The sequence below is a fragment of the Myotis daubentonii genome, chromosome 12, assembly GCF_963259705.1.
Source record: "Myotis daubentonii chromosome 12, mMyoDau2.1, whole genome shotgun sequence".
In the NCBI taxonomy this organism is placed as follows: domain Eukaryota; kingdom Metazoa; phylum Chordata; class Mammalia; order Chiroptera; family Vespertilionidae; genus Myotis; species Myotis daubentonii.
This window is the reverse complement of record NC_081851.1, coordinates 74,539,350-74,552,018: the sequence shown is the minus strand read 5'-3', so window position 1 is coordinate 74,552,018 and position 12,669 is coordinate 74,539,350. Positions and strand designations below refer to the sequence as shown.

Below are 12,669 nucleotides of genomic sequence, written 5' to 3'. Positions count from 1 at the left end.
ACTTTATATGCCCCTTTTCAGTCTTACCAGAGGTTTGTCAATTTTATTGCTCTTTCCAAAGAATCAACTCTTTGTATCATTGTTTTTCTCTACTAATTTTTTCTAATTAAACAAAAACTTCATAATTAGTTGGGTTATTTTACCTCAGTTTTTTAAAGGTCATATTGCTTTTCCTGATATTGAATTATCAAGAATATGTCATGCCAAAACCGGTTTGGCTCAATGGATTGAGCGTCGGACTGCGGACTGAAGGGTCCCGGGTTCGATTTCGGTCAAGGGCATGTACCTGGGTTGCGGGCACATCCCCAGTGGGAGATGTGCAGGAGGCAGCTGATCGATGTTTCTCTCTCATCGATGTTTCTAACTCTCTATCTCTCTCCCTTCCTCTCTGTGAAAAATCAATAAAATATATTAAAAAAAAAAAAAAGAATATGTCATATGAACCAGACATGAGAAACATGCCAATAAAAAACCCCCAGTTTTGTACTTACCAAAGTAGAGGTACCATTAGTGAAGGTATCTGTACATTCATCTTCATCGCCATCTTTATCAGAATCCTCCACCTCTTCTTGTCTTGGTCTTTTGGCATTTTCGGGAGAGCAGAAATCCTCTTCCTTTCTTTTGGCCATCAGGTCTGAACAAATTTTAACATATTATTGTAACAATGAAATAAATCAAGTATAGTATTCATATGATTATTCCACATACATTAAACTTAACAAAATTAAACCAGACGAGGCTTACATTTTAAGTACCATGCTCATTCATTTTGACGTTAAAAAGGTAACAATGTCATCTGCATGGAGAAAGGGGTCCCTGAGCAGAAGAATGCAGGTGTCACCAGGGGCTAGAAAGGCAAGGAAACGGATTCTTCCCTCGAGCCCCCAGAAAGGAACACAGACCCACTGCCGCCCTGACTTTAGCCCAGCGAGACAGGTCAGACTTTTCACCTATCAAAGTATAAGATAATACATTTGTTTGTGTGCTTCTGAATCATCTGCATATGAAATACTAGTTGATTTTACTTCCATTGTTTATGGCCACCATTTTACTGATATGGACCTACCTAAATAGTTTGACTCCTAAATTCACAAAAGGGAAAAGATTTTGTGCAACCGTGGTTTCTAGTTTCCCAGATGTTTTAGAGATGGCATAATGCCTTCTGAGATTATTCCAGAGCAATCATCCAACTTTTACAAGTTATAGAGTAACAGTCAATCAGGTAAAACTTTTAATTTTAAATTATTTTCCCAAGGAAGTATATTTTGAAGCAGTGTTGCCTAGCACTAGTAATTCCCCTTAACCGTTCCCTAAAGAAAGTGCATGCTGATTGACTATTTTTTACCAACAGGCTATAAAATTTATACCTGGAAAGTGAATATATTTAAAATTACACAAGATTTTCTAAACATATGAAAACTGCACTTCAAGTCACAGCTGATAGTCTGTGACTAAAATTAAATGTTATGACTACTCTGATTGCTGCTTTCAGTTTTCTCTTTAAAATACATTTAAGATCTCAAAAGATATAGTACCTAATAAATGTTTGCTGAATAAAGAGAAAAATCCTTGGCACAGGTAATCAAAAGTTTCTAAGATACAAGAAAAGAATATGAGAAAAGTTTTAATCTCAATCAATTTCAGTCTCTCAAGTACTACATACACCATAGCAACCCTGTTTATGCCCGGTGCCTGGGAGGCAGTACATTATTTCCTCTTTTATGAATTTGGACTGAAAGGCTCTAGTCAGTCCTCCCTAGAAGAGATGACATGAACACAGGTCAAGAAAGCCAGTCCTAAGTGCATGTGTGTGCTGGGAAAGGGGGAGCTAGTGAAGCCGTGTTACAGAGCATGAAGTAGCTGTGCAGAAACAGGACAGGGACTCTACAGCAGCGGTTCTCAACCTGTGGGTCGCAACCCCTTTGGGGGTCGAACGACCCTTTCACAGGGGTCGCCTAAGACCATCGGAAAACACATATATAAGTACATATTGTTTTGTGATTAATCACTATGCTTTAATTATGTTCAATTCCTAACAATGAAAATACATCCTGCTCAGATATTCACATTACGATTCTTAACAGTAGCAAAATTACAGTTATGAAGTAGCAACGAAAATAATTTTATGGTTGGGTGTCACCACATGAGGAACTGTATTAAAGGGTCGCGGCATTAGGAAGGTTGAGAGCCACTGCTCTAGAGGAAGGATGTGGAAGAGAAAAGGAGGGCGAGGGAAAGACACTCATGCAGTGATGCCTTTTTTTTTAAAAAAAAGCACTGCTTTCCAAATTTATACCGACAGAACCAATGTCAGAAGTATCAAATGCCTATACTTATTTTGGAGGAACTATTCTGGAGAACAATAGTTGCCAAGTCTGTTATTATGACAATTCATTAAGTGAAATGAGTAGTTCTCCCATCTTCTTAATGCTCTCAAATCACCTCTATAACATAACATTTAAATGTCCTTGGAAAGTGAAAAAGAACTAGACTTAAAGCTAACTAGATAGTGGAGACTGTTTTAAGTTAACTTTTTATGAAATCATCTCAATTTCTATCTTGTATATTGGGTTTTACAGGTTCACTATATCTTCCTGAATTGGAAAATAAAAATTTTCCATAATTTTTATTTTCCAAAATATTGATAATTTAAAGCCCCAAATATACTACACAAAATTACCTTATAGTTTATAAATCTTCAAGTATAGTCATAACTCCTTTCATGCAAATTCTATTTCATTAAATTTTAAACATTTCTCCCCAAAATTAGTTCTTTGCCCCACCAAAACTAGTTTTTCTTCAATGGGAATATTTTAATATTTATTCATATATTTTATACAATCAAATATAAGGGATATGCAGGGGGACTAGATCTCCCACAGCGCAAGTTTAAAAAAGGACATAGAGACTTCTGCTTCCATGAAGATGGAATAGGTTTATTTTTCCTGATTCCTCCTGCTTAGTAAAACTAAAAACCTTGAAAATTACATATAAAAGAAACATAAGACTCTGAAAGAGAAGGAGGCAGATTGGCTAGGGACTTCAGCACCCAAGGAATGACACCCTGGTGATGTCCCTGAGTTTTTGCTTTGCTTCAAATTTCTCAGATTTGGAGAAGACAGCAACTGCGGAAACACCAACAGGTGTAAGTGCAGGGGAGGTGGAAGACAGGGTGGAGCTAAGGAAAGCTGTCCTCTCTAGCCAAAGGATCAGGAAAAGGGCCCAAGACAGAGAACTTTCAGGCAAGAATTGCTCTACTCCAGCCAAATACCATTGAAAAAACTGTGCCCCACGCCCCCAGGCCAGCGAAGGCCAAGTGGGTAGCCTGGTCTTCCACTCTGGTGAGGCTAAAAGGAGTCATCTCAGCATCCCAACTGGGCTGGTGTTAGAGAAGGCTATGTAGGCCAAGGAGAGAACCATGACAATGACTTCAGTGGAGATCACCTAGCGAGCTGAGACAGTTACCCCCACAGGCAGCAATAGGGTGCCACTTACTCCCACCCGCCCTTGCATGGTGTCACAGGAGGCCTTTTACTACTGCCGGAGAGGGGACCATGCGGGGAGCTGAAACTTCCATTCTGGCTCAACTGTCACTGTGGCTAAGGAAAGAGCTCTGGTAAGTTCTAGATCAGAGTCTCTATGTCCATGGTCCAATACCGTAGGGCAGCAGTTCTCAAAGGTTATGGTCTCTCAAAAGATACTACAGTACTCAAAGAGCTTTTGTTTATATCTATCAATATTTACCATATTAGAAATTAAAAGTGTTAAACTTTTAAACACCAAGTACACATTCTATAGTCGTGAGAACAATGACATCATCACATGTCTTACAACCTCTGGAAAGCTCCACTGTACATTCAAAAGTGAATGAAAGTGAAAAGGGGAAATAACATCTTACTATTATTACAAAACAGTTTTTACCTTGTAGACCCTGTGAAAGTCTCACAGATGCTTGCTTGGACCACACTTTGCAAACTGCTGCTGTAGGAGGTACTGTACGCAAATCCATGACTCAGTGCCATTATTTACAAGGCATAGCCAGCACAGAAGAAAGTTAGAACAGCAGGAAAGCTGACCACACAATGACTTGCAGACTTGATCTCAAAGTGTAGCCCAAGGACCAGCAAGCAGCCTATCTCCTTGGAATGTGTGAGACTGCCAGCATCTCAGGCCACGCCCTAACCCAAATGAATCTGAATCTTCATTTTAGGAAGACCTCAGATGATTCATAAGCATATTAAAGTTTGAGAAGAACTATTGTAAACAACATTAAAGGACTTGGACTTTATCCTATCCTGAAGGCAATGACAATCTAATTTATCATGATAAATTATGTATCACTCAAAAGGTATATTAGTTAACATCCAAAGGACATTTAACCTCAACAAATGTCTTTAGAAACATTACCATTACAGTCACAATTACATAGTACTCAAAAATCTTTATTTTACATATAATTTAATGTTTATTTTGAATCTCTTACACAACTCAAAACTTGAAAATCAAATACATTCCTCAAATTATTTAATAACAAGAATCAATGTACACATATTTAAATATATTTTTATTGATTTCAAAGAGGGAAGGAGAGGGAGAGATAGAAAGATCAATGATGAGAGAAAAATTGATCAGCTGCCTCCTGCATGCCCCACACTGGGGATCGAACTCACAACTTGCGCATGTGCCCTAACTGAGAATCAAACCATGATCTCCTGGTTCATAGGTCAACACTCAACCACTAAGCCAAGCCCGCTGGGCTCAATGTATATTAGTTTCAACCTGTTGCTAATTTAAATTCCCTAGAATACCACCAAGCCATTTCCCCCTCCCCAACACTTTCTTCTCTCCCACCCATCCTCTATTCATTTCTCAATTACTGAGCAATAATTAATTCATTTATTATAGAAGGGGAAAAAAGAAACATTACTGTTCGGTTTGCACAACATTAAATGCCCTTTTAGACACTGTTTTTATTAATGCTTAATAACATGATCTTAGCAGGCACTCAGAGAGCAGCTGATTGATTTTAGAATTTTACCATTCATAGAAAACGGTAGTTTTCAAATAAAATTGGGGGGAGGGAAATGAACAAAGGTAAGTGTGATAAGCTTCTTACAATGAATGTGAGATTCTACACTACACAGAAGATAATGCGCTACATGAAGACGATGTTTTTTATTTGCTGTGCTTAGTCTGGGATTTGCAGTTTGCTACTAGGTTGCCATGGTAACTTGCACCTAACAGACATGAAGGATCCTACCTTTTATAATAAGAACCACTTTGTGATTTAATGATAATGGATTTTTAAAATCGCGGTAGATACAGGTTAAAACAGAAAAACTGTTTCCAATAGGTTAAAGAGACATATATACAGAAGATCCCCTCCCCCAAATATACTTTTAAATATTGTGGAATGCACAAAAAGGGGAGAAAAAAGCTCCTCTGGGGTTATCAAGACATCTACAAATCTCTTCATAGTTTTATTATTTGTTTATTGACAATAAAAATATTAGAATTAAAGAACATATCATTTCTCTCTCATAGGAACCAACCTCTATCAGAGCAGAAACAGTAACAAATATGCGCTTTTAATAAAAAATAAGTTCAAGATCAATAACCACAGGTTCATTACAGCAGTATGTGCATAGGAAATGTGATAGACATCAAATGCATTTTAAAAATATATTTTTTAATGTTGACAGCATTAGATATCCCCCATTTCCTCCCCCTTTACCTTCCTCCTCCCCGCCCCTGCCTCCCCGGCCCCCCCCCCCACCCCCCTAGGTCTTCACTACCCCATTGCACATGTATGGGTTATGCATATAAGTATGCAAGTTCTTTGGTTTATCTCTTCTCATCCCCCCAACCCCACATCAAGGTACGTCAGTCTGTTCCATGCCTCCATGCTTTGGGTCTTATTTTGTTGGTCAATTCATGAAAGTATGTGCGTAGGAAATTTGATAGACATCAAATGCATTTTAACAGGATTATAAATTTCTAGATTTTAGATTTTATTGTGAGCACCCAATAATTCATACTTCCCATTTAACTAAGCTGGACCTAACAGCAGTGAGAGCAGACATAACAGAATTGGAATTCTCAAAAAACAAATCATGGTTATAAAAAGGCAAATTGCTACTACTTCTGAATCTGCTGTGGACTGTTTACTTCATGCCCAATTCTACTCCTCCCACCACCATGGATACATTCATTCTGCATTACACAACCTGATTTTTAATGCATTCAATTAATTAAGCACACTGCTTGCAATATATCATGAAATCATATGAGATACAATAGATAATAATATAAATATTTAAGTTAAAAACCCCAATTAAGTCCACGCATTAAACAATCCCAGATAAGCGAAACTGGAAAGTACTAGGCACAGAATTTCAGTTAATAAATTTGAACAGTCAGATTTATGTTTTAAAAACATCCCTGTGGCCTAAATGTAGAGGACAGATGAAACAGAGAGGCTGAGAATATGGGCAAGAGAACAGTCTCTAAAGAATAAGGGGCACTGAACAGAAAAAACAGTAACAACACCAGGAGATGATGGGGGAAGAGATGAAACCAAGAGATTTAAAAGATTGGGTCACTTGGGGGCATAGAATTAATATTTGTTGAATAACCACTTGCTAGACTATGTGCTTAGCTGTTGAGATAAACATTCTATGTATTTCCCTTAACACGTTAAGCACCCAGCCTGTTTTGTCTTCCGGATGGAAAGTATAGTGTCAGTCACCGGTGACTGACAGGGCGCTTAACATGTTAATCCTCAACATCCGTATAAACTGTCCTTATTTTATAAAAGAGGGTACTGAGAATCAAGAGGACAGTTGCCCAGGTTTATGTAGCCCAGATCCAAACCCAGGTTTGTGAAAACCTAAATTCAAACCTCTTTAATGCCCAAGTTCCTCCAGGCATGAACTGAATTTAACATTTTAATTGTTTATGGCCTGTAAACTGGCTATTAATCTGTTCATCTTCTTGTCCACCCTTCATTAATGTATAAAAACTACGTAAGAGAGTCTATTGTGATGTGTCCCTCCAATGTTACTATGCTTTATAAAATTTTACTTTGCGTTGAATTTTCAGAAACAATCTACACATTTAGTGCTAAAATGCCATTATAAGTAGATGAAGCAGGTTTGGCAAGGAGGGAGGATATAGAATACATGTATTTTGTTTGAAAACACGGAGTTTGAAGTGCTCCTGGGACACCGAGATGGAGAGGCCAACAGGCAGTAAAACGTACTCTGCTGTAGAGGTGGCCTGGGGAGCGGAGCTAAGGAAGCCACAGAAGTTATTTTGAATTTGGTCACCAGCGAAAGTATGTTGAGTGAGGAAAGATACATTTCATTAATTAGTGAAGCAAAAACGCTAACGTTAATATAAGTGACTGTACTTGACTCTCAGTCATCTGGACTTCTGAGTAGATAGAACAGTAGCATTTAACTATGCCTTAAATGTAATGCATACTATTACGGCAATTCGCGTTGTGCATCAATTCCTGAAAAGTAAGCCAAGTACAACTTTGATTAATTTTCCTAACTGAAATCTAAACGTGATAGTTAGGATTTGGGCAGGTTTTACATAAAATTCTACATCTAAGCACTCGGTAAAATAAACCTTTGAGTAAAACCTGTTTTTCCGCTGTAACAACCCTAATATGTCAACTGTACTTACTTTTTGATCAGGTTCAATAAGTGCCTTACACAAATTATCGATAAACGTAGAGATATAACGGTAACTATCTCCCTCACTCTTCCCACCCCAATATAGTTAAGAATCCCGTGAGTAGGGTCCTACGTTAATTTACGCAACTACAGAAAAGGAAATGAGGCTTGAGGAGGTGGTACCCACTTGGCCCAGGGTCATGCACCACCGGTTCTGCCTTAGACAAAAACATGCTTTTTTTTTAAACAACAGTCGAGGGATCTCAACATGTTCTTGTAGTTACACCCATTCAGGAAAAAGAAATCCTGAATGCACATTCCAAAATGAACTAAGTACTCTGCATACTTCACGCACCAACAGAATGAGAGAAAGTAAACCTGGGGAGGCCTGGACGCTCCCAGCCCCGCTCCACACTCGGGAACTACCTGCAGGCCAGCGCGTAGGCTGCCGAGTGCTTTAAAGGACTACACAGCAGCCTTCTCAAAGCCAGGGAATTTGGACTTTCTTTTCTTTCTTTTGAATATACACTCCAGAATAGCTTGTCCTCAAAACACTCGCTTTCCATCTCCTATTCGTGAAAGATAACTTGTCTTCCCACATCACCGCTTTTTCTAGGAATGATCACAAGCCCCGTGGGTCCTACTCCCACCCCTTTCGCCACCCCGGCGTCCCGTGTTCCGCAGTTCCCAGCTGGGATTCTTCTCCAGCTCGTTTCCGCAAGAAAACAGGGGAAAGGATCGCTCTCATAAAAGATCCACACATCACAATTCAGTTTTTTCTAGAAAATGCCGTTCGCACGTTCATGGAGCTGGGTTTCACCACCAATGCAACTGAAGTGGTAGCTGTATCTCTCTCTTAAACATTCTTAAGTTGCTTCAGGCGAGGTTACCATCAGATTGCTGATAAGCGCCCAAATCCCGAGGGTTACACCTCACCCTTTAACCCCGAGGCCCCGCCACTGCTTCGCAAAGCCAACCGGCCCTTAGGGGACGGGCAGGGGGTCCCGCCGCCCGCGCCGGCATCTGCCCGGAGGGGCCCAGCGCAGACGGGCAAGTTTCCCGCGGCAGAGGCGACCGGTGCCGCCTGCAGAGAGGGCGCGAAACACCCGCCGGCCGGCCCGCCCAGGCCCACGGGGACCATGCTGGACACGGGGGCAGCTCCGGGGACCCGGGCGCCACCAGACGGTTGGGGGAGGCAAGCGACGGGGGCAGCGACAGGGACACGATCCGGAGCCAAGGAGAGCGAAGGCGCGCACCCTCACCCTACCTCCAACAAGTCCAAGTCTCCCCAAGGAACCCGATGGCGGGACTGTCGCGCCGGAACGGGGCGCTCCAGGCCACTCGTTGGGACGTCTCGGCCGCGGCTGGCAGCCGTTGGCCCGCCGGGAACCGCGCGCCTGCGGCAGGAGAAGGCAGGAGCCCGGCCGCCCCGGCGCCCACCCCGGGACGGTCCGCGCCTGCGCCCCGCCCCCCCGCCCGCGGGGACTCCGCCCGCGCGTGCGCGGTCTGGCGTTTTCGCGCCACTGTTGTCTACAGGAGGGGCCGGAAGTGCCCCTGGGCGGACGGTGAAGCTGGGAACAGCTGGGGCTGCACCGCGGCCGGACGCGGGGTGGTGTACCGGGGGGGTGTTGATTTGCCTCAGTGAAAGGGAAGATTGCTCGGAGGCCCAGCAACAGCTCCACGCATGCGTACCACGGAGCGGCTGGGAGCTAGCGGTCGGGTCGGGACAGGGGCTGCCACTTCCCGGAAGGGGCGGGACCTTGCGTGCGGAGGCGCCGGATTTGAAGTGCTCCCGGGAGGTTTCCGCGCCTGGGTGCTACGACCTATACGCAGGGCTTTGCGTGGGAAAGGCAAGAGGACGTTTTTCATTTTCTTTTTACTTTAATCTTTTTTGGGGAGGAGATTAAATTCAGAAACTTGGAAGCAGCTAGTTAGGATTCAGGCCAAACTGGTAAATGACGGAGGGGCGCCTTCCCAAGCCAAGGAGAAAGGGTGGTCTGGGTAAGTCCCACGGGCCGTGGAGAGGCGGCCCCAGGGGCCCGGCACTTCCCGTCGGTCCTTTGGCGTGTGGGTTGGGGAGGAGCTCTGTGTTCGCGCCCTTCAAACGCGCCGTTGGTGGCTCCCGTTTGCGCACCGTGGGAGCGCGGCCCGCCACCCCCTGCCCAGCTTCCAGCCCCTGCGCCTCTCCGCCCCCGAGCTGACCCGCGGGCCAGAACTCGGTGTCCCCGCCACTCCGGGCTCTCCCTTCTCTGCCAAGGCCAATGCGTCCTCAATGTCCTCGCCCTGGGCACCCCGTCGGGCCCCCGCCCACGCCTGTTCAAGGCCCTCCGGGCGAGTCTACCGATCCCCGCAGGTATACTTGGGTGTTCCCCTTTTCCAGTTGTCCACGTGGTGTTTGGAAAATAATTTGCATTATAGCAATTGCCTTAAGGCATGATGGTTAACTTACAGCCATTCTTCCCCCCCTCCCCACCCCGCCTACCCCACCCCACCCCCACCCGCATCTCAATAAAAATCGGGACCAGTAAAAGTTAAGGCCTTGACTTGGCTTCCTGCGCCCTTCTGCACCCGACCTTAACCTACTTCTGATGTTTGCGAAACTCTTCACGTGGCCTGCTGATCTAGACAAGTAATCTTTCCATCTTCCTTTCCAGATGGGAACAAAGTGGCATGTACCGCTACCCCAGTCCACCCCCCCCCCCCCACACACACACCAAATAAATTGATGTCAAACGTCTGGTAGTGAAATCCCTTGCATCTAAGTCACCTTTTTACTTCTAAAGATAATCAGATATATATATTATATTCCTATTATGGTCCTTGCCTTGATACAATTAGTATGACATAGTCTGAAGAGTCAAAAATGCTGTAACATTTAGGCTAAGTGGTCCTGTTGGGAAAAAAGGGGGAAACTGGGAGGTGTCTGCTTGGATGTCACTTCCTTTAGGAAGTCTTCCTGGAGTTGGGGAGGTACCTCTTTATATGCTCCTGTAGTTCACTCTCCTTATCTCTGTACCTGTACTTGTCACATTGTTGTAATTCTTTTTATCTCTAGTCTCACTCTACTCAGTTCCTCAAATTCAAGGCTTAATCTTTGATTATTGCGTCTCCAACACTTAGAACTTCGATAAATAGTAGGCATTTAATGTTAATTGATAGCAAAGTTAAGCCCAGTTTATATTATATTATGCTTTAAAGTTAAAACTAAATTCGTATGAAAATAAAACTGACGAAATAATAAACATTAGTGACGTTATGTGGGAAATCCCATACAGTACCATTTTGTACTGAAGTAAACTTTACATCGTTTACTAGTCCATTATAGTCATCTAAATGGGAATAAGGTGATTTAAAGTATTTCCCACATTATTGTTAAAATAAGTTTTCTAATGTTTTTGCTGAAAACTGAAGTAAAATTGCAAAGCTGAATAAAATGTATTTTTGCATGAACCAGATCACTGACCTTTTTTTTATGTTTTTTTAAAATTTGATTCATTAGTGGAATTAGCAAGGGTCTGTGCTTTTCTCACCTCATTCAGTTTTATAATCAACCAATAAAAACTTATTAGCTTTTAAGGAAGTTTTAGGGGCATAAATTGATTTATGGGCACCATATGGTTACATCAAAGGATTTGTTTTTGTCTTAACCTAAAGTGAATTTTAAGCACTTTCTTTAAACTAGAAATTCATGTTCTTTCGACCAAGTAATATCTGAAATAAAGTGATTGGACTTTCTTTTCTTTTTTTTTTGGGTACCAAGCTACTAAAATTGGTCATGAGATTCAAAGGATGTCAGAATCTTGTAATTCATTTTGTTAATATCCTTCATTTTGGAGATCAGTTAAATGTCTTCCCAAGGGTATACAGCTAGTCAGTGTTACATCCAAAACCAAAATCCTAGGTTTCTTATCCCAAGTACAGTGCAGTTTTACTAAACTAAATAAACTGAAGCCACTAATCGGTTATAATTTGTTTGTTAAGGGTTATTCTGACTGTTGACTCACATAAGTAATTATGTATTACTCTAATTCGTAAGAATTGTGAATATGTTAGATTTTTTAAATATGTAATATATATAGACTGCATGATCAGATGGACATCAATAAAATTATTACATTATAAAAGTAGAAACTAACCAAATCTCACACCACACAAATTTCAGATTTCACTACATCAAAAAAAAAAAAAAGGTAAGACAAAATTATACCTAGTTTTGGGTGAGTTTGATATGTATAATATTTTTAAATTTTAATGATGGGTTATTTTCAGGTAACCTCATCAGATTGATCATGACCTCATGCAAGAACCATTTGTTCTATCTTTGAGTGTAGTTGTACTTGAATATCTTTTTTTTTTTTTCTGGTTTTGTGAACAGTTTAATGTGTACAGTCAGTCAATAAGGGGTACATTCATGACCTCAAATGTGTTTTCAAGGTCACAATCATAAACTAAAAGTAGTGAGCACAAAGCAGTAGGACTTTCATAAACATAAGACAACTTCAAGTGAATGTCATCTTCCTTAAAATAATTGCCTCAGGAGGAACTCAGAATTGTGACACGGGTACCACTGAGTGTATTTTGTGACTGGTCTCTGAGGTGCTCTCTTCTGAGCATTGCCTCCCCCACCCTTCATTGTTTAAAATAATCTCCACTGACAAAGTTTTATCCTTTGCACGTGGGCTTATCTTTTGGCAAGGGCGTGCTATTAATCAGGATGTACTTGAATATCTTAAGAGCTGTTGCATTCTGTCCCTTTTTGGAACTTTATTTGCTTTTACATTTTTGCTACTTAATGTCACTTTGGAGGAAGGACTGGTGCAAAGAAAGTAACAAGAAAGCAATAGATCATGGAAATACATATTTTGTATTAACTGCTATCTTAAAATATGTTCTGTTGTTGTTTTTCATAAAATAGACATTTCACATAATTTTATCCTTTCAGAACTATTGAGGTATTCTTTTAATATTCTGCATTTATTAATGATTT

At 41.4% G+C, this 12,669-nt stretch overlaps 2 protein-coding genes across 4 annotated transcripts in view; one reads left to right on the top strand and one right to left on the bottom strand.

Moving 5' to 3' along the window:
• The window catches only part of SMC6 (structural maintenance of chromosomes 6), a 61,189-nt gene extending 52,105 nt beyond the window's left edge, over positions 1–9,084 (bottom strand). The window contains exons 1-2 of one of the 2 annotated variants that reach the window (XM_059660500.1): positions 8,950–9,084; positions 492–634 (exon numbers count right to left, since the gene is read on the bottom strand). In XM_059660500.1, the coding sequence (XP_059516483.1) occupies positions 492–629 (138 nt within the window). In that variant the 5' untranslated portion in view covers positions 630–634; positions 8,950–9,084. Of the gene's footprint in view, positions 1–491; positions 635–3,921; positions 3,969–8,949 lie in introns of those variants that run through there. The other variant, XM_059660501.1, reaches the window with a different exon arrangement.
• Positions 9,085–9,545: 461 nt separating this feature from the next.
• GEN1 (GEN1 Holliday junction 5' flap endonuclease) overlaps positions 9,546–12,669 on the top strand; it is a 42,534-nt gene continuing 39,410 nt past the window's right edge. For both annotated transcript variants that reach the window (XR_009448037.1, XM_059660504.1), the window contains exon 1: positions 9,546–9,683. The gene's annotated coding sequence lies outside the window, so the exon portion shown is untranslated. The remainder of the gene's footprint in view (positions 9,684–12,669) is intronic.